Source organism: Maylandia zebra, linkage group LG11 (assembly GCF_041146795.1).
Source record: "Maylandia zebra isolate NMK-2024a linkage group LG11, Mzebra_GT3a, whole genome shotgun sequence".
Lineage (NCBI taxonomy): Eukaryota > Metazoa > Chordata > Actinopteri > Cichliformes > Cichlidae > Maylandia > Maylandia zebra.
In genome coordinates, this window is record NC_135177.1 from 11,967,756 (window position 1) to 11,989,329 (window position 21,574).

General features: G+C 40.3%; 2 protein-coding genes across 2 annotated transcripts; both read right to left on the minus strand.

Moving 5' to 3' along the window:
* Nucleotides 1-7,888: 7,888 nt before the first annotated feature.
* Nucleotides 7,889-9,285, minus strand: LOC112432192 (C-C chemokine receptor type 2-like). Its single transcript, XM_076889575.1, has 2 exons — nucleotides 9,127-9,285; nucleotides 7,889-8,915 (listed from the first exon to the last, which is right to left on the minus strand). The coding sequence occupies exons 1-2, from the start codon at nucleotides 9,200-9,202 to the stop codon at nucleotides 8,017-8,019; spliced, it is 975 nt and encodes a 324-aa protein (XP_076745690.1). The 5' UTR covers nucleotides 9,203-9,285; the 3' UTR covers nucleotides 7,889-8,016.
* Nucleotides 9,286-15,827: 6,542 nt separating this feature from the next.
* Nucleotides 15,828-18,156, minus strand: LOC112431315 (C-C chemokine receptor type 2-like). Its single transcript, XM_024799887.2, has 3 exons — nucleotides 18,150-18,156; nucleotides 17,048-17,197; nucleotides 15,828-16,834 (listed from the first exon to the last, which is right to left on the minus strand). The coding sequence occupies exons 1-3, from the start codon at nucleotides 18,154-18,156 to the stop codon at nucleotides 15,936-15,938; spliced, it is 1,056 nt and encodes a 351-aa protein (XP_024655655.2). The 3' UTR covers nucleotides 15,828-15,935.
* Nucleotides 18,157-21,574: the final 3,418 nt, after the last annotated feature.

Below are 21,574 nucleotides of genomic sequence, written 5' to 3' on the forward strand. Positions count from 1 at the left end.
TGTGATATCTCAGTGAAGGCTCTTCCAACCAGGTCAAGTCAGGAATTACACTTCAAGGCTCCCTTTCCCCGTTTACTGATGTGATCCCTTTAGGTATGCAGAAATGAACTAACTATCAAAAGTTCTGCAGTCCGCTAATGATGAGAACAGAAAGAGAAAAAAAAGGTGTTGCTTCCTGTACGTCCCCAAGTCTGATCTTTATCAGGAGTCTGCTTGAAATCTAGACTGCCAGAAAATGGTTCAAAGCACAACACAGCAAATGGTGACAGAAATTTCTACTTTGACTAAATGACTGCTGGTTTTTGCCAAAAGTGACAGAAAGTTTATTTTTATTGTTATTGTTACTATTTTTATTTGTTTTTCTTCTTGGACTCATTAATGTACACCACTGCTACATATTATATACTTTGTACTAACAGGAGACTTTAGCCATTATGCCTCACTAATACTGTGTTGGAACCACTTTAACTTTCAACAGGTGCTGCAAACACTCCTCAGTTATTTTGGTTCATGTTGATGTGATAGCATCATGCAGCTGCTGTAGATTTGGTGGCTGCACATTCATTTTCTTTAAAGAATAATTATATTGGGTCCTGTTTTGATAGATATAGTGAAGAGTAACACGAAAGGGGGGGGTGGGGGGACTTTTGGATGACATGTATACCAATATAACCATATGCACTATATATCTGTCTGCACTGAACATATATGCAGTAACTTTCACACAGACTCTGTGTGTTTTGCCTCACCATGGTTTATTAAGCACCAGCTGAGCATCCTGAGTTTTGCTGTTGACTATATGCAACTCTTCATCACTCTAATGTTTTAATCTTCTAATGGTTGATTCCAGCAGGAACACCCACCATGCGTGAGTTCAAATAACCTCACACTATTATATTTACATGACAAGCTCAATGTGCTCAAAAGGCTTCCACAGCCACCACAGCCTAAATCCACCAGACCAGCTTTGGGATGTGGCTGAACTGGAAGTTTGTCTTTATGAATGTGCTGCCACCAAATCTACAACAACTGCACGATGCTATCACGTCAGCATGGAACCAGAATTTCAATTTAATTCAATTCAATTTTATTTATATAGCACCAAATCACAACAACAGTCACCTTAAGGCGCTTTATATTGTACAGTAGATCATACAATAGTAAATACATAATAGATACAGAGAAAAACCCAACAATCATATGTAACAGAGATTAATAACAGGTATGATTAATTGCAGAGAGGTCTATTAACGCATAGTGAGTGAGAAAGGTGACTGGAAAGGAAAAACTCAATGTATGATGGGAATCCCCCAACAGCCTATCCCTATTGCAGCATAACTAAGGGAGGATTCAGGGTCACCTGGTCCAGCCCTAACTATATGCTTTAGCAAAAAGGAAAGTTTTAAGCCTAATCTTAAAAGTAGAGATAGTGTCTGTCTCCCGAATCCAAACTGGAAGCTGGTTCCACAGAAAAGGGGCCTGAAAACTGAAGGCTCTCCCTCCCATTCTACTTTTAAATACTCTAGGAACAACAAGTAGGCCTGCAGAGCGAGAGCGAAGTGCTCTAATATGGTACCTAATATGGTATCTAATATGGTACTACAATGTCATTAAGATAAGATGGGGCCTGATTATTTAAGACTTTGTATGTGAGGAGCAGGATTTTGAATTCAATTCTGGATTTAACAGGAAGCCAATGAAGGGAAGCCAAAACAGGAGAAATATGCTCTCTCTTTCTAGCCCCTGTCAGTACTCTTGCTGCAGCATTTTGGATTAATTGAAGGCTTTTCAGGGAGTCTGTAGGACATCCTGATAATAATGAATTACAGTAGTCCAGCCTAAAAGTAATAAATGCATGAACTAGTTTTTCAGCATCACTCTGAGACAGGATATTTCTAACTTTAAAGATGTTGCGCAAATGGAAGAAAGCAGTCTTACATATTTGTTTTATATGTGCGTTGAAGGACATGTCCTGGTCAAAAATGACTCCAAGGTTCTTCACAGTGTTACTGGAGGCCAAAGTAATGCCATCCAATCTGGTTAGATACCATATGTCTAAGATTTTCAGGGCCGAGTACAATAACCTCAGTTTTATCTGAATTAAGAAGCAGAAAGTTAGCGGCCATCCAGGTCTTTATGTCTTTAAGACATTCCTGCAGTTTAACTAATTGGTGTGTGTTATCTGGCTTCATAGATAGATAGAGCTGAGTGTCATCAGCATAGCAGTGAAAATTTATGCTATGTCTTCTGATGATACTGCCTAAGGGAAGCATGTATAATGTAAACAGAATTGGTCCTAGCACTGAACCCTGTGGAACTCCATAATTAACCTCAGTGTGTGAAGAGGACTCTCCATTTACATGAAAAAATTGGAGTCTATTAGATAGATATGATACAAACCACTGCAGTGCAGTACCTGTAATACCTACAGCATGTTCTAATCGCTCTAATACAACATTATGGTCAACAGTATCGAATGCTGCACTGAGGTCTAGCAGGACAAGCACAGAGATGAGTCCACTGTCAGAGGCCATAAGAAGATCATTTGTAACTTTCACTAAAGCTGTTTCTGTGCTGTGATGAGCTCTGAAACCTGACTGAAACTCTTCAAATAAGCCATTACCCATACTCTTATCTGACAGCGTTGCATCCAATGTGGTCTTCTGTTGCTGTAGCACATCTACTGCAAGATTTGAAGAGTTGTGCATTCAGAGATGCTCTTCTGCATACTTTGGTCATACCGAGTTGTTATTTGAGGTACTGGTGCATTCGTGCCAGCTGTCTGTGTCAGAAGTCTGGGTCTTCTCCATCAACAAGACATTTTCAACCAGAGAACTGCAACTCACTGGATATCGTTTCTATTTTGGACTATTCTCTGTAAACACTAAAGATGGTTGAATAGATAGTGCAGTAGTTCCTGAAACATTCAGAACAGCCCCTCTGCACAAACAACCACGTTATGGTAAACAGAAATTAAACTGAATTTCTTCCCCATTATGATGCTCACTTTGAACTTCAGCAGGTTGACATGACCATGTGTGCAGGTCTAAATGCTCTCAACAGCTACAGGCCAGTGGCTCTGACTCCCCACCTGATGAAGACCCTGGAGCGGCTGGTGCTGGCTCAGCTTCGGACCCTGGTGAGATCATCACTGGACCCACTTCAGTTTGCCTACCAACCTGGCATTGGAGTGGATGATGCCGTCAATCACCTCCTACATCGTTCCCTCTCTCACTTGTGGACCAGTGGGAGCATTGTGAGAATCATACTCTTTGATTTCTCCAATGCCTTCAACACCATTCTTCCCACGGTCCTGAAGGACAAGCTGGAGAACTTAGGAGTGGACCGTGACCTCACATCATGGATACTGGACTACCTCACCGACCGACCACAGTACGCAAGAATTCAGGGCTGTGTGTCGGACAGGGTTGTCTGCAGTACGGGGCCCCCACAGGGAACGGTTCAGGCTCCGTTGCTTTTCACCATCTACACTGCAGACTTCTCCCAAAACTCCACCCAGTGCTTCCTTCAGAAGTTCTCTGATGACTCTGCAATTGTCGCCCTCAACATTGATGGGGATGACAGGCAGTACAGAGAACTGACCCAAGTCTTTGTGGACTAGTGCCAGCAGAACTACCTCCAGATCAACACCAGTAAAACCAAGGAGCTGGTGGTAGACTTCCGCAGGCACAAACATCCTCCACTGCAACCACTTAACATTCAAGGTATGGATATTGAGGCTGTGGATAGCTACAGGTACCTTGGTGTTTATCTGAACAATAAACTGGACTGGACTCGTAATTCAGATGCCCTCAACACGAAATGGCAGAACAGGCTGTACCTGCTGTGGAGATTCAGGTCTTTCAGAGTGAAGGGTCAACTCCTGAAGACCTTCTATGGCTACGTCTACACTAGCCCGGATAAAATTAAATAACGGCATTTTCTATTGTTTTCGAGCGTTTCCAAACAGTTGTTCATCCACACTGAAACAATCGAAACTACTGTGTTCCTGTATTGCACATGGGTGAAACATAAGACTGCCCTGTCTGCCCCGTATTTACTTTCTGGCTATTTGAAACCTCGCAGCAAAATGTTGTAGAAAAGCACCGTGTTTTTTAAATGGACTGACAATGAGGTGGAGTTGTTGCTGCAAGTAACATAAAAGTACAAAGTTGCAAAAGGGTTGAGAATTAAAGAATTTGAAGAAAAGCTATACAACTGCTGTATAATGCCCTCCGCTATCTTAGTATAACTGGTCACATGACTGCATCATATGAATAAAATGCGTCATCGTTTTGAAAAGTCTCCGTTTACGCAGTCTACACTATGCAGCGAAATGTATCCACTTTCAAATGTATCCGCTTTGGAGAGCATTTTCAAAAAGCTCTGTTTTCCTTGACAAAAATCGCTGTCTCAGTGTGGACAGAAGGCCAAAACGGAGAGAAAAAGATGTGTTTTCAAAAAAAAAAGTATTATTGTGGACATGGCCTATGACTCTGTGGTGGGTGGCCTCTTTTACGGTGTGATCTACTGGGGCGGCAGCATCTCTGCTGGGGACAGGAAGAGACTGAACAGGCTGATCAGGAGGGCCAGCTGTGTTCTAGGATGCTCTCTGGACCCTGTGAAGGTGCTGAATGACAGGAGAATGGTAGCTAAGCTGTGGACAACATCCCCCATCCCATGCAGGAGACCCTGACAGTTGACCCAGTCATTGACCCAGTATTTTCTGTTCATCTGTTTATCCTCTGTATGTTCCACTTCCTGTTTTGTGTTAGCGTTACTCTGTGTGCATTATGTTCCAGTTCTTATTCCATGAATCTTTAGTTCAATTATGTTCAGCTGCTCACTCACCTGTCACCTATCAGTCATTATTCAGCCAGTGTATTTAAGTCCTCAGTTCTCTCCTGGTCTTGGTCGCGTCATTGATGTTCATGTGATGTTCATGTGATGTTGTCACTGCTATCTATGCCACATGTTTGCCTTTCAGTTCAGATCAGTCAGCCATTCATTCAGTCCAGTTATTCAGTCAGTCAGCCATCTCCTGTTTTCGTCATTCGTCCCTCACAATAAACACCCTGAATCCTCACCGTGAGTTCTGCGTTTGAGTCCTCTTCTCCACATCCACTCAGCAACTCCTGACAGACAGCACTGAATACCTCCTTCAGTGGCAGGCAGTGCTGGTCAAGTTACTTGAAAAAAGATTACTTCCCCAAAAAAGTAATCCCGTTACTTTACTGATTACTCATTTTCAAAAGTAATTAATTACTTAGTTTCTTAGTTACTTTTTAAAAACACGATTTACAACCTGAATAGGTAATAAAGCGATAGATCTTTCAGCCCAATTCTACTTTTTCTGCATAATCCTGTCATGGTCCCTGTGCCCCGCTGGTCAATCCTCTATTGGGCAATATGTTTGTGGTTTGTTTGCTCTCTCGCCCTCTCTCTCTCACTCTCTCTCTCTCTCGCCACGGCGATGCTCACTGCGGGCTCCCGCTGCTGGCCCACACACCTGCTCATCACCACACCGGCCGCTGATCCCAGCTGATTACTGCACTACTTAGATGGCGAGTCTGCACTAGTCTTCGCTGGATCGTTGAGCTATCAGTGTCAGTTAGACTTGTGTTTCGGCTAACCTTCACCTTGAGAATTTCTTATTATTATCCTGCTAACCCGACGTTTTGTGTGTAGATCGTTTTTGGAACCCGATGCGGAGAGGAGTGATTGAAGGGGGAACGTTTTGTACAGAAAGTGTGGAACACCCTTCTCCCAACCCTGTTTCCCACGGACCCTGGCGACCCGGACCCGTTTCCCCTGCACGTTGTATATAGCCACTTGGTGTATGTGTTCACTGTAAATAAACGCACTGTCCTTCGCTTAAAGGAAAACCCTGGCCTGCGCCTGAGTCTCTTTCGGAACCCCTAACAAATCCATCATACAAAATGTAATCAAATGGAAAAGTCTCTTTTTTTTAACTTGTTTTATTAGTTTTAACCTTTTAACTTTATGCATGAAGCAAAAATTTAATTATATGCAACATTCTCTGACTGGAAGAAATTTGTTTAATATTTAAACCTATTTTCTGCACATTCCAGCACATAAAATAAAATATTTTTTTGTGTTTACACTCACTCTTTCAAATAGATGCAAGTAAAACACAGCAGGAAATAAATAAAATCAAAGACTCAGCGGTCCTGTTGCTCTGTTTTCACCTGTAAAGCAGGAGTAGGGTGGGTGGAGGTTTACCCTGGTGCAGGTGTGCTGCAGCGGTCAGTGGAAGAATCCGCGAGTTTCTCTGTGAATTTCCACGCTTTAAACGCTGCACACTCATACTCTCTCCCGCACTCGATATATTATCCACAGCTGTTGTCACGAACGTCGCACTTGGTTACGTCACTGTCATGAGACATTCTCGCAAAAAACTCACGGTTTTAGTAACGCAGTAACGCAGCGTTCCTACGGGAAAGTAACGGTAATCTAATTACCGATTTTGCAATAGTAATCCCTTACTTTACTCGTTACTTGAAAAAATCAGATTACAGTAACGCGTTACTCGTGACATGTGCACTACAAGTGGGCCTTATGCTGTATCACACCTACACACATGAGACACTGGGCCCATTTTAATGGAAGATTAGATAGATAGAGAACCCCCCCCCCCCCAATTCTTATTATCTTATCTTATCCTATTGCAGTGGGGGGTTTTTTTTCTCCTGTAGCTTTGCACTGTCCACTTTCTGCTGAGACACAACAAATTTCCCACGTGTGAGACTAATAAAGGTTATCTCATCTTATCTTTTGAAAATATGAAATCCCCCTTTTCTTTGATGCTTACATGGAACAAACATTGTGTTCAGATTGCTGAACTTTTTAGTCAGGTAGTTTTTGATGCAGCGTCAAAGACTTTTCCACTTTTTTGTTTGAAAGACCCATCATGTCCTTTTTCCTTTTTAAAATGTATGCAAATAATGGGCTTTTTCTTGTTTGTCCTGAAACTCACATTCCCCACGCCAAGGAGGTGGTGTAGTTTTTTCCCCATTAGCATTGATATGAAATAGAAAAAAGAGAGGCGAAAATATTTGCAAATGAAGAGTTTATTTTTTGTTCTTTCACATATACTTCTTGAATAAACTGACTGTATATTCAGTACAGCTTATCAGGAACTTCAGACCTTCATTTTACTTGAATATGTTTACAATTGATGGCATCTTTATTGTAGGTCTTTGCACCACTTATGGTGCCATGTGTTAGATCATGCTGCTGTTTTACAATAGTAAGGAATGACCTGCATAGTAAAACTAATCTGAGACATCTTCTCTCTTTTCATGACTGTGTACAGAATTTGTCATTGCAGTAACAGTGAGAAATAAAAGAATATGTTCACTGCAAATATTCTTCTCCGAATGAACAATGCACTTCATGACCTTCATCTAATGTAAGCAGAGGACCTGCTGTAACATTTATTGTCTTAACAAAGCGATAATACAAAATCAGGATAGGAGTCAACTCCACTGGCAAGTAGCGACAAATACAAGGAACCATAACATAATACAACAAAATATATCTCTCTATATATATATATATCTATATCTATATGTATATGTACACACACACACACACACACACATATAAAAGGCTGAACATTAAAAAACAGTGTGGAAGTAGGTAGAAATGTGAATAACAGTAAGACAGTGTGCACATCAAGATCTAAAATAGTTTTATGCTCTTTTGGTGTGTTTCTGCAAACATGTAAGGCTCATAAAAGATGTCTGAAGAAGTAAGCAAACTGTTAAAGGTTGCTATAAAACAGCAGGTACGGTTTATCAGACAAGCAGGTTTAATTTAACCTGAGCAGAAGAAGGAAGAGCATTAGAGTCGAAGGTGATTAAGATTCTGGGTGAGACTGCAACCCATGTTGGATACTGCATCCTGGATGAATCAAACCTGTTAAAGAAATGATTCAGTTCACTTGTCCATGGCACGGTCCGCGACAAAATACTTACAACTGCCCTCCACCTTCTACAGTTTAAAGGAGGAGGTGATTTCAGAGCCCCTGGACATAACTGAGCTCCTCCTGAATGAGCTGTCTGTCAGATCTCTGCTGTAACCAGGCATCAACTTTTTCAGCAGCTGCAAGGCTCGTCTCATAAACTTCTCTCCCACTAAAGCATATATGATAGGGTTCAGACAGCAGTGAGTGTAAGCTAAGGCTTCGGTCACTTTTATTGACAGCTTTACATTTTTGTACCAGGTTTGATCATCAGGGATTATTTCTTTGTCCAGGAGGAACTCCAGGAAAAGGGAAATGTTATACGGGGCCCAGAGTAAGAAAAATACAACCACTATACAGATGATCAGCTTGACGATGCGGTGCCTCTTTGCTGTCCTCATGCTCATCAGTGTGGGGATGATCCTGGAGTAGCAACCTGCCATCACCAGCACGGGAATCACGAGACCCAGCACATTTGTGGTGAACAAATCATAACGCTCCCAGACTTTGCTCTCCTCAGGATAGTCACACTCCACTCCTTGGGATTCCTGTTCTTTTGCCTTTCTGAAGATAAAATCCGGCAGAGACACAAACAAGCTCAGCATCCAAACGAGCACGGTCAGAATGATGGAAGCCCTCTTTGTGCGATAACGTGCAACCCTGTGAGCGTGCACGATGATCATGTAGCGGTCCAGCGTCATGACAACCATGAAGAAGATGCTGCTGAAGAAGCCAATGTGGTGAGACCCGGAGATCAAACGGCACATGAAGTCTCCAAAAGTCCACTGGCCAACCCTGGCATAGTGAGAGAAGAAAGGCAGCGTGAAGACGAAGAGGAGGTCAGAGAGAGCCAGGTTGAAGAGGCAGATGTCTGTCAGGTTGCACTGATTGCGGTGCTTCACCAGGACACACACCACTAGTCCGTTACCTTTGGGAGACAAAACGCAATAAGTGTACCTGTCACACTATTACATGTTGAACAACATTCTCTCTTTCCCGTTTCATCTGTGTCTCACATACACACACCTGCATACATAGTTAAAAGTCAGCAAGTTGAAAATTCCCAGAAAAGGAGGTCTGTGCAATGTGTAGTAACAATCCATAATCTCCACAGCATACACACAAGAGGACACACCTACCTATGAAGCCCAGGATGAAAACCAAACTGTAGAGAGTGGTGAGAAACACTTTGTTAAAGTCCTTTACATCACCCATGTAGGTAGGAGTAAAGCCTGTGTCGTTCTCAGAGTTGTTGTTAGAAAGCTCATAGAAATATAGGTAATCATAGTATGTGGTGTTTTCTTCTGCAGAAAGAGAGAGAAAGATTTACTATTATTATTTTTTATATTAATTTCAGCACAGGCTACAACAAATAAGATGCAAAACAGTATATCAAAGACTTCTTTACTGCTTTAAACACATGCTACGGTTAGAGGTTAACTGGATTTATTTTTGAATGCTCATTGCATCAAAGTGTTAGGTTTGGTTTCGTAATGCCGTTTCAACCCTTATCAAGTGCAGCCTGAATTTCCAACCTATTGCTGATGACATGTTTCTGTTTTAAAGGAGGTTTTCCTTTGCTATGAGCACCACAAATAATCCATTCACGTCTGCTGGTTTGGCCCCCCAGGGAGTTGACAGTGGGGGTGATTTTGCCACCTATTGGTGCTCATTGGTACTCCGTCCTTGGGAACATTATCATTGAGCCAAAACTTTATAAAAACAGGATTTAATCTGAAAACTGGTTTTATGAGGATTCAAATTCATTACATGGTATACAGCTATAAATCTAGGACAGACTATTTCATTTACTTTGTTTATCTATCTTATTATGATTTTTCATGTAGACTTGTTTTTTGCTGTGTTTTTTGGCACATTTGAAATTTTTCTATACTATTACTGGGATTTTACAAAATTACTATTAGAATTATTCTGAAAGTAACAGATACATGGTTGGAGATAACAGCAGCTGTAAAAGTCATATTAAGGCATTGTGGCAGTGAATAACTTTTATATGTTTTCATCTACTAATAAAAAACAACAGTAAAAATAAGATCTCTAGATTAAAGATGAAATTAGAAATCATGAAGTAGCTTTGACATAGTTTCAGTCACAGCATTTGGTTTTAGATCTCTGTGACAATGCGTGCAGCTTTGAACACTACACTTTATAACCCAAATAAATTCCCAAGAACTCTGTAAAAAAATGACACTTTAAATAGTCTAAATTCTGGATTACTGTTGAAAGATAATTACCTGACATTGTGATATCTCAGTGATGGCTCATCCAACCAGGTCAAGTCAAGAATTACACTTCAAGGCTCCCTTTCCCCGTTTACTGATGTGATCCCTTTAGATGTGCAGAAATGAACTAACTATCAAAAGTTCTGCAGTCCCCTATTGATGAGAACCTAAAAGGGGAAGAAAGATGTTGCTTCCTGTACGTCCCCAAATCTGATCTTTATCAGGAGTCTGCCCTAAATCTAGACTGCCAGAAAATGGTTCAAAGCACAACACAGCAAATGGTGACACAAATTCACACCTTCAGAAAATGACTGCACGTTATCTCTTAAAGTGACAGAAGGTTTATTATTATTAATATTGTTACTGATACTATTTTTTATTTGTTTTTCTTCGTGGACTCATTAATGTACACCACTGTTCAATATCATACTCTGTGCACTTACAGGAGTCTTTAGTTGCTATGCCTTACTGTGTTGGACCAACTTTTACCTGCAACAGGTGCTGCAAACATTACTTAGAGATCCAGTATGATTATGTTAGTTTAAATGAATCAACACCCCCGAGTCACTCTAACTACCAGAAATCTCGAACCACAGGCCGCGCGGGCGGTGTGGCAGCAAGTTTTCACACCAGCCTCTTAATTAACGAAAGACCAAGACAGACTTTTAATTCATTTGAAAGCCTGATGCTTAGCCTTGTCAAACTCAACCCCAACTGTCTTATTTGTTATCATCTATCGTCCAGCTGGACCTAACACAGAGTTTCTGTCTGATTTCTTGGACTTTTTTTTATCTGGTTTAGTGCTCAGCTCAGATAAAATAATTATTGTGGGTGATTTTAACATCCATGTAGATGCTAAAAATGACAGCCTCAACGTGGCATTTAATCTGTTATTAGACTCAACTGGCTTCTCTCAAAATGTAAAAGAACCCACCCACCACTTTAATCACACTCTAGATCTTATTTTAACATACGGCATAGAAACTGAACATTTAACAGTGTTTCCTGAAAACCGTCTCCTGTCTGATGATTTCCTGATAACATTTACATTTGCAATAATTGATTACACAGCAGTGGAGAGTAGATCTAATCACAATAGATGTCTTTCTGAAAATGCTGTAATTAAGTTTAAGAATATAATCCACCCACTGTTATCATCTTCAATGCCCTGTACCAACACAGAGCAGAGCAGCTATCTGAACGCTACTCCAACAGAGGTTGATTATCTTGTTAATAACTTTGCCTCCTCACTAAGTACGACCCTGGATACTGTAGCTCCTATGAAAACTAAGGCCTCAAATGAGAAGTACTTCACTCCATGACTACAAACACGTAGCCTAAAGCAGATAACTCGTACGTTGGCGAGGAAATGCTGAAGATCATCATTTAGCCTGGAGAAATAGTTTGTTGCTTTACAAGCGAGCCCTCCGCAAAGCCAGAACATCTTACTATTCATTACTGATTGAAGAAAATAAGAACAACCCCAGGTTTCTCTTCAGCTCTGTAGCCAGGCTGACAAAAAGTCAGAGCACTGTTGAGCCACCATCCCTTTAATGTTAACTAGTAATAATGTCTTGAACTTCTTCACAAATAAAAATTTAATCATTAGAGAAAAAATTACCCATAACTATCTCACAGATGTAATATTATCTACAGCTACTCTTAGTACCACTGATGTTCATTTAGACTCTTTTTCTCCAGTTGATCTTTCTGAGTTAACTTCAATAATTACTTCCTCCAAACCATCAACGTGTCTTTTAGACCCCATTCCTACAAAACCGCTCAAAGAAGTCCTGCCATTAATTAATGCTTCAATCTTAGATATGATCAACCTATCTCTAATACTCGGCTATGTACCACAGGCCTTCTAGCTGGCTGTAGTTAAACCTTTACTCAAAAAGCATCTCTAGACCCAGCTGTCTTAGCTAATTATAGGCCAATCTCCAACCTTCCTTTCATATCAAAAATCCTTGAAAGAGTAGTTGTCAAACAGCTAACAGATCATCTGCAGAGGAATGGTTTATTTGAAGAGTTTCAGTCAGGTTTCAGAGCTCATCACAGCACAGAAACAGCTTTAGTGAAGGTTACAAATGATCTTCTTATGGCCTCTGACAGTGGACTCATCTCTGTGCTTGTCCTGCTAGACCTCAGTGCAGCATTCGATACTGTTGACCATAATATCCTATTAGAGCGATTAGAACATGCTGTAGGTATTACAGGTACTGTGCTGCAGTGGTTTGTATCATATCTATCTAATAGACTCCAGTTTGTTCATGTAAATGGAGAGTCTTCTTCACACACTGAGGTTAATTATGGAGTTCCACAGGGTTCAGTGCTGGGACCAATTCTGTTTACATTATAGATGCTTCCCTTAGGCAGTATCATCAGAAGACATAGTGTACATTTTCACTGCTATGCAGATGACACTCAGCTTTATCTGTCCATGAAGCCAGATAACACACACCAATTAGTTAAACTGCAGAAATGTCTTAAAGACATAAAGACCTGGATGGCCGCTAACTTTCTGCTTCTTAATTCAGATCAAACTGAGGTTATTGTACTCGGCCCTGAAAATCTTAGACATATGGTATCTAACCAGATTGGATGGCATTACTTTGGCCTCCAGTAACACTGTGAGGAACCTTGGAGTCATTTTTGACCAGGGATGTCCTTCAATGCACATATTAAACAAATATGTAAGACTGCTGTCTTCCATTTGCGCAACATCTTTAAAGTTAGAAATATCCTGTCTCAGAGTGACGCTGAAAAACTAGTTCATGCATTTATTACTTTTAGGCTGGACTACTGTAATTCATTATTATCAGGATGTGCTAAAAACTCACTGAAAAGCCTTCAGCTAATCCAAAATGCTGCAGCAAGAGTACTGACAGGGACTAGAAAGAGAGAGCATATTTCTCCTGTTTTGGCTTCCCTTCATTGGCTTCCTTTTAAATCCAGAATTGAATTCAAAATCCTGCTCCTCACATACAAGGTCTTAAATAATCAGGCCCCATCTTATCTTAATGACATTGTAGTACCATATCACCCTATTAGACCACTTCGCTCTCGCTCTGCAGGCCTACTTGTTGTTCCTAGAGTATTTAAAAGTAGAATGGGAGGGAGAGCCTTCAGTTTTCAGGCCCCTCTTCTGTGGAACCAGCTTCCAGTTTGGATTCAGGAGACAGACACTATCTCTACTTTTAAGATTAGGCTTAAAACTTTCCTTTTTGCTAAAGCATATAGTTAGGGCTGGACCAGGTGACCCTGAATCCTCCCTTAGTTATGCTGCAATAGATGTAGGCTGTTGGGAGATTCCCATGATGCATTGAGTTTTTCCTTTCCAGTCACCTTTCTCACTCACTATGTGTGAATAGACCTCTCTGCATTGAATCTTACTTGTTTTTAATCTCTGTCTCTCTTCCACAGCATGTCTTTATCCTGTTTTCCTTCTCCCACCCCAACCGGTCGCAGCAGATGGCCCCGCCCCTCCCTGAGCCTGGTTCTGCCGGAGGTTTCTTCCTGTTAAAAGGGAGTTTTTCCTTCGCCCTGTCGCCAAAGTGCTTGTTCATAGGGGGTCATATGATTGTTTTTCTCTTCTACCTTACAATATAAAGCACCTTGAGGTGACTGTTGTTGTGATTTGGTGCTATATAAATAAAATTGAATTGAATTGAATTGAAATTCTGGTTCCATGCTGACGTGATAGCATCGTGCAGTTGCTGTAGATTTGGTGGCAGCACATTCATAAAGACAAACCTCCAGTTCAGCCACATCCCAAAGCTGGTCTGGTGGATTTAGGCTGTGGTGGCTGTGGAAGCCTTTTGAGCACATTGAGCTTGTCATGTAAATATAATAGTGTGAGGTTATTTGAACGCACACTTGGTGGGTGTTCCTGCTGGAATCAGGAATTAGAAGATTAAAACAGTCATGAAGAGTTGCATATAGTCAACAGCAATACTCAGGATGCTCGGTTGGTGCTGAGGGTCACAAACATTTCCATGAAAATATCCCCCACACCATTACACCACCAGCAGCACCATGAACTGTTGATACAAGGAAGGATCGATCCATCCTTTCATGTTGTCTATACCCAATTCTAACATCTGGCATCATGTCCCTGCCATCCAAGTATGGCAGCAGAACTCAAGAATAATATGAACTGACAGCATTTTCCAGTCTTCAGTTGTCCAAACTATGTAGTGCAAACTGCTCCCTCAGTTTCTTGATCTGTTGATAAGAATGGCATCCAGTGTGGTCTTCTTTGGCACAAATAATCACATCATGTTCATTGTAACTTTAACTGAAATCCACTTTCTTCCCTATTATGATGCTCGCTTTAAACTTCAGCAGGTTGACTAGACCATGTCTGCAGGTCTAAATGCTCTGAGTTGCTGCCATGTGATTGGCTGATTAAATATTTGTGTTCATGTGCAGTTGAACGAGCAAGTTTTTATGTGTGCAGTAAATGTATAACTTTGTTTTTGCATGGAACAGTTTAAACTTGTATTTGGGGATGCAGTGACACACTTTGGTTATTTTGGCAAAGCTGTCACTCATATTGTTTGAACCTTTTTTTTAACATACTGTATATGAACATATGAAATCCACCTTTTCTTTTATGCTTACATGGAACAAACATTATGTTCAGATTGCTGAACTATTTAGTCAGGAACTTTTGATGCAGCGAAGAAGACTTCTTCATTTTTCGTTTTGAAAGACTCATCAGAAAGATTAATTTAATTGTATGCAAATAAGGTTTTTTTCCATTAGCATTAATATGAAATAGAAAAAAAGAGAGGGGAAATGTGTACAATTGATTATGGTGCCATGTATTAGATCATGCTGCTGTTTTACGATAGTGAAGAATTACCTGCATAGTAAAACTAATCTGAGACATCTTCTCTCTTTTCATGACTGTGTACAGAATTTGTCATTGCAGTAACAGTGAGAAATAAAAGAATATGTTCACTGCAAATATTCTTCTCCGAATGAACAATGCACTTCATGACCTTCATCTAATGTAAGCGGAGGACCTGCTGTATCATTTATTGTCTTAACAAAGCGATAATACAAAATCAGGATAGGAGTCAACTCCACTGGCAAATAGCGACAAATACAAGGAACCATAACATAATACAACAAACAAAACAACTATAAAAGGCTGAACATTAGAAAACAATGTGGAAGTAGGTAGAAATGTGAATAACAGTAAGACAGTGTGCACATTTTGTACAATCGAGATCTGAAAGAGTTGTATGCTCTTTTTGGTGTGTTTCTGCAAACATGTAAGGCTCATAAAAGATGTCTGAAGAAGTAAGCAAACTGTTACAGGTTGCTATAAAACAGCAGGTACGGTTTAACAGACCAGCAAGTTTAATTTAACCTGAGCAGAAGAAGGAAGAGCATTAGAGTCGAAGGTGATTAAGATTCTGTAAATCGGCAGTGCTAACGCACAATAAAGGCACGAGAGAAGTATTGAGTACATTTACAATCTAACCGTCAGGGGAGAAAAAAAAGATTGCTGTAAATTCAAAAGGTCCAAAAGTGTAGAGACACATTTTGAAGGTGACACACAGGTGAAGAACACTGTGGTATGTGTCAAATAATGCTCCCAAATGAAGAAAACAAACATGAACATGGCACGGTCTGCAGTAATAACAGGGTGAAACATTCATGACAAAATACTTACAACTGCCCTCCACCTTCTACAGTTTAAAAGAGGAGGTGATTTCAGAGCCCCTGGACATAACTGAGCTCCTCCTGAATGAGCTGTCTGTCAGATCTCTGCTGTAACCAGGCACCAACTTTTTCAGCAGCTGCAAGGCTCGTCTCATAAACTTCTCTCCCACAAAAGCATAAATGATGGGATTCAGACAGCAGTGAGTGTAAGCTAAGGCTTCGGTCACTGTTATAGACAGCCTTATATTTTCATCCAAGACTTTATCATTGAGGATTATTTCTTTTTCCAGGAGGAACTTCAGGAAAAGGGAAATGTTATACGGGGCCCAGAGTAAGAAAAATACAACCACTATACAAATGATCAGCTTGACGATGCGGTGCCTCTTTGCTGTCCTCATGCTCATCAGTGTGGGGATGATCCTGGAGTAGCAACCTACCATCACCAGCACGGGAATTACGAGACCCAGCACATTTGTGGTGAACAAATCATAACGCTCCCAGACTTTGCTCTCCTCGGGATAGTCACACTGCACTCCTTGGGATTCCTGTTCTTTTGCCTTTCTGAAGATAAAATCCGGCAGAGAGACAAACAAGCTCAGCATCCAAACGAGCACGGTCAGAATGATGGAAGCCCTCTTTGTGCGATAACGTGCAACCCTGTGAGCGTGCACGATGATCATGTAGCGGTCCAGCGTCATGACAACCATGAAGAAGATGCTGCTGAAGAAGCCAATGTGGTGAGACCCGGAGATCAAATGGCACATGAAGTCTCCAAAAGTCCACTGACCGACCCTGACATAGTGAGAATAGAATGGCAGCATGAAGATGAAGAGGAGGTCAGAGAGAGCCAGGTTGAAGAGGCAGATGTCTGTCAGGTTGCACTGATTGCGATGCTTCACCAGGACACACACCACTAGTCCGTTGCCTTTGGAAGAAAAAACACAATAAGTGTAAATGTCACACTGTTACATGTTGAACAACATTCTCTCTTTCCCGTTTCATCTGTGTGTCTCACATACACACACCTGCATACATATTTTAAAGTATGCAAAATGGAAATTCCCAGAAAAGGAGGTCTGTGCAATGTGTAGTAACAATCCATAATCTCCACAGCATACACACAAGAGGACACACCTACCTATGAATCCCATGATGAAAACCAAACTGTAGAGAGTGGTGAGAAACACTTTGTTAAAGTCCTTTACATCACCTATGTAGGTAGGAGAAAGGTCTGTGCCGTTAGGAAACTCAAAGTAAAATGAATAATAATAGGATGTGGTGTTTTCTTCTGCAGAAAGAGAGAGAAAGATTTACTATTATTATTTTTTATATTAATTTCAGCACAGGCTACAACAAATAAGATGCAAAACAGTATATCAAAGACTTCTTTACTGCTTTAAACACATGCTACGGTTAGAGGTTAACTGGATTTATTTTTGAATGCTCATTGCATCAAAGTGTTAGGTTTGGTTTCGTAATGCCGTTTCAACCCTTATCAAGTGCAGCCTGAATTTCCAACCTATTGCTGATGACATGTTTCTGTTTTAAAGGAGGTTTTCCTTTGCTATGAGCACCACAAATAATCCATTCACGTCTGCTGGTTTGGCCCCCCAGGGAGTTGACAGTGGGGGTGATTTTGCCACCTATTGGTGCTCATTGGTACTCCGTCCTTGGGAACATTATCATTGAGCCAAAACTTTATAAAAACAGGATTTAATCTGAAAACTGGTTTTATGAGGATTCAAATTCATTACATGGTATACAGCTATAAATCTAGGACAGACTATTTCATTTACTTTGTTTATCTATCTTATTATGATTTTTCATGTAGACTTGTTTTTTGCTGTGTTTTTTCGGCACATTTGAAATTTTTCTATACTATTACTGGGATTTTACAAAATTACTATTAGAATTATTCTGAAAGTAACAGATACATGGTTGGAGATAACAGCAGCTGTAAAAGTCATATTAAGGCATTGTGGCAGTGAATAACTTTTATATGTTTTCATCTACTAATAAAAAACAACAGTAAAAATAAGATCTCTAGATTAAAGATGAAATTAGAAATCATGAAGTAACTTTGACATAGTTTCAGTCACAGCATTTGGTTTTAGATCTCTGTGACAATGCGTGCAGCTTTGAACACTACACTTTATAACCCAAGTAAATTCCCAAGAACTCTGTAAAAAAATGACACTTTAAATAGTCTAAATTGTGGATTACTGTTGAAAGATAATTACCTGACATTGTGATATCTCAGTGAAGGCTCTTCCAACCAGGTCCAGTCAGGAATTACACTTCAAGGCTCCCTTTCCCCGTTTACTCATGTGATCCCTTTAGATGTGCAGAAATGAACTAACTATCAAAAGTTCTGCAGTCCCCTATTGATGAGAACCTAAAAGGGGAAGAAAGATGTTGCTTCCTGTACGTCCCCAAATCTGATCTTTATCAGGAGTCTGCCCTAAATCTAGACTGCCAGAAAATGGTTCAAAGCACAACACAGCAAATGGTGACACAAATTCACACCTTCAGAAAATGACTGCACGTTATCTCTTAAAGTGACAGAAGGTTTATTATTATTAATATTGTTACTGATACTATTTTTTATTTGTTTTTCTTCGTGGACTCATTAATGTACACCACTGTTCAATATCATACTCTGTGCACTTACAGGAGTCTTTAGTTGCTATGCCTTACTGTGTTGGACCAAATTTTACCTGCAACAGGTGCTGCAAACATTACTTAGAGATCCAGTATGATTATGTTAGTTTAAATGAATCAACACCCTCGAGTCACTCTAACTACCAGAAATCTCGAACCACAGGCCGCGCGGGCGGTGTGGCAGCAAGTTTTCACACCAGCCTCTTAATTAACGAAAGACCAAGACAGACTTTTAATTCATTTGAAAGCCTGATGCTTAGCCTTGTCAAACTCAACCCCAACTGTCTTATTTGTTATCATCTATCGTCCAGCTGGACCTAACACAGAGTTTCTGTCTGATTTCTTGGACTTTTTTTTATCTGGTTTAGTGCTCAGCTCAGATAAAATAATTATTGTGGGTGATTTTAACATCCATGTAGATGCTAAAAATGACGTGGCATTTAATCTGTTATTAGACTCAACTGGCTTCTCTCAAAATGTAAAAGAACCCACCCACCACTTTAATCACACTCTAGATCTTATTTTAACATACGGCATAGAAACTGAACATTTAACAGTGTTTCCTGAAAACCGTCTCCTGTCTGATGATTTCCTGATAACATTTACATTTGCAATAATTGATTACACAGCAGTGGAGAGTAGATCTAATCACAATAGATGTCTTTCTGAAAATGCTGTAATTAAGTTTAAGAATATAATCCACCCACTGTTATCATCTTCAATGCCCTGTACCAACACAGAGCAGAGCAGCTATCTGAACGCTACTCCAACAGAGGTTGATTATCTTGTTAATAACTTTGCCTCCTCACTAAGTACGACCCTGGATACTGTAGCTCCTATGAAAACTAAGGCCTCAAATGAGAAGTACTTCACTCCATGGCTACAAACACGTAGCCTAAAGCAGATAACTCGTACGTTGGCGAGGAAATGCTGAAGATCATCATTTAGCCTGGAGAAATAGTTTGTTGCTTTACAAGCGAGCCCTCCGCAAAGCCAGAACATCTTACTATTCATCACTGATTGAAGAAAATAAGAACAACCCCAGGTTTCTCTTCAGCACTGTAGCCAGGCTGACAAAAAGTCAGAGCACTGTTGAGCCACCATCCCTTTAATGTTAACTAGTAATAACTTCTTGAACTTCTTCACAAATAAAATTTTAATCATTAGAGAAAAAATTACCCATAACTATCTCACAGATGTAATATTATCTACAGCTACTCTTAGTACCACTGATGTTCATTTAGACTCTTTTTCTCCAGTTGATCTTTCTGAGTTAACTTCAATAATTACTTCCTCCAAACCATCAACGTGTCTTTTAGACCCCATTCCTACAAAACCGCTCAAAGAAGTCCTGCCATTAATTAATGCTTCAATCTTAGATATGATCAACCTATCTCTAATAATCGGCTATGTACCACAGGCCTTCTAGCTGGCTGTAGTTAAACCTTTACTCAAAAAGCATCTTTAGACCCAGCAGTCTTAGCTAATTATAGGCCAATCTCCAACCTTCCTTTCATATCAAAAATCCTTGAAAGAGTAGTTGTCAAACAGCTAACAGATCATCTGCAGAGGAATGGTTTATTTGAAGAGTTTCAGTCAGGTTTCAGAGCTCAGCACAGAAACAGCTTTAGTGAAGGTTACAAATGATCTTCTTATGGCCTCTGACAGTGGACTCATCTCTGTGCTTGTCCTGCTAGACCTCAGTGCAGCGTTCGATACTGTTGACCATAATATCCTATTAGAGCGATTAGAACATGCTGTAGGTATTACAGGTACTGCACTGCAGTGGTTTGTATCATATCTATCTAATAGACTCCAATTTTTTCATGTAAATGGAGAGTCCTCTTCACACACTGAGGTTAATTATGTTGTTCCACAGGGTTCAGTGCTAGGACCAATTCTGTTTACATTATACATGCTTCCCTTAGGCAGTATCATCAGAAGACGTAGCATAAATTTTCACTGCTATGCAGATGACACTCAGCTCTATCTGTCCATGAAGCCAGATGACACACACCAATTAGTTAAACTGCAGAAATGTCTTAAAGACATAAAGACCTGGATGGCCGCTAACTTTCTGCTTCTTAATTCAGATAAAACTGAGGTTATTGTACTCGGCCCTGAAAATCTTAGAAATATGGTATCTAACCAGATTCTTACTCTGGATGGCATTACCTTGGCCTCCAGTAACGCTGTGAGGAACCTTGGAGTCATTTTTGACCAGGGATGTCCTTCAATGCACATATTAAACAAATATGTAAGACTGCTTTCTTCCATTTGCGCAACATCTTTAAAGTTAGAAATATCCTGTCTCAGAGTGATGCTGAAAAACTAGTTCATGCATTTATTACTTTTAGGCTGGACTACTGTAATTCATTATTATCAGGATGTGCTAAAAACTCACTGAAAAGCCTTCAGCTAATCCAAAATGCTGCAGCAAGAGTGCTGACAGGGACTAGAAAGAGAGAGCATATTTCTCCTGTTTTGGCTTCCCTTCATTGGCTTCCTGTTAAATCCAGAATTGAATTCAAAATCCTGCTCCTCACATACAAGGTGTTAAATAATCAGGCCCCATCTTATCTTAATGACCTTGTAGTACCATATCACCCTATTAGACCACTTCGCTCTCGCTCTGTGGGCCTACTTGTTGTTCCTAGAGTATTTAAAAGTAGAATGGGAGGGAGAGCCTTCAGTTTTCAGGCCCCTCTTCTGTGGAACCAGCTTCCAGTTTGGATTCGGGAGACAGACACTATCTCTACTTTTAAGATTAGGCTTAAAACTTTCCTTTTTGCTAAAGCATATAGTTAGGGCTGGACCAGGTGACCCTGAATCCTCCCTTAGTTATGCTGCAATAGATGTAGGCTGTTGGGAGATTCCCATGATGCATTGAGTTTTTCCTTTCCAGTCACCTTTCTCACTCACTATGTGTGAATAGACCTCTCTGCATTGAATCTTACTTGTTTTTAATCTCTGTCTCTCTTCCACAGCATGTCTTTATCCTGTT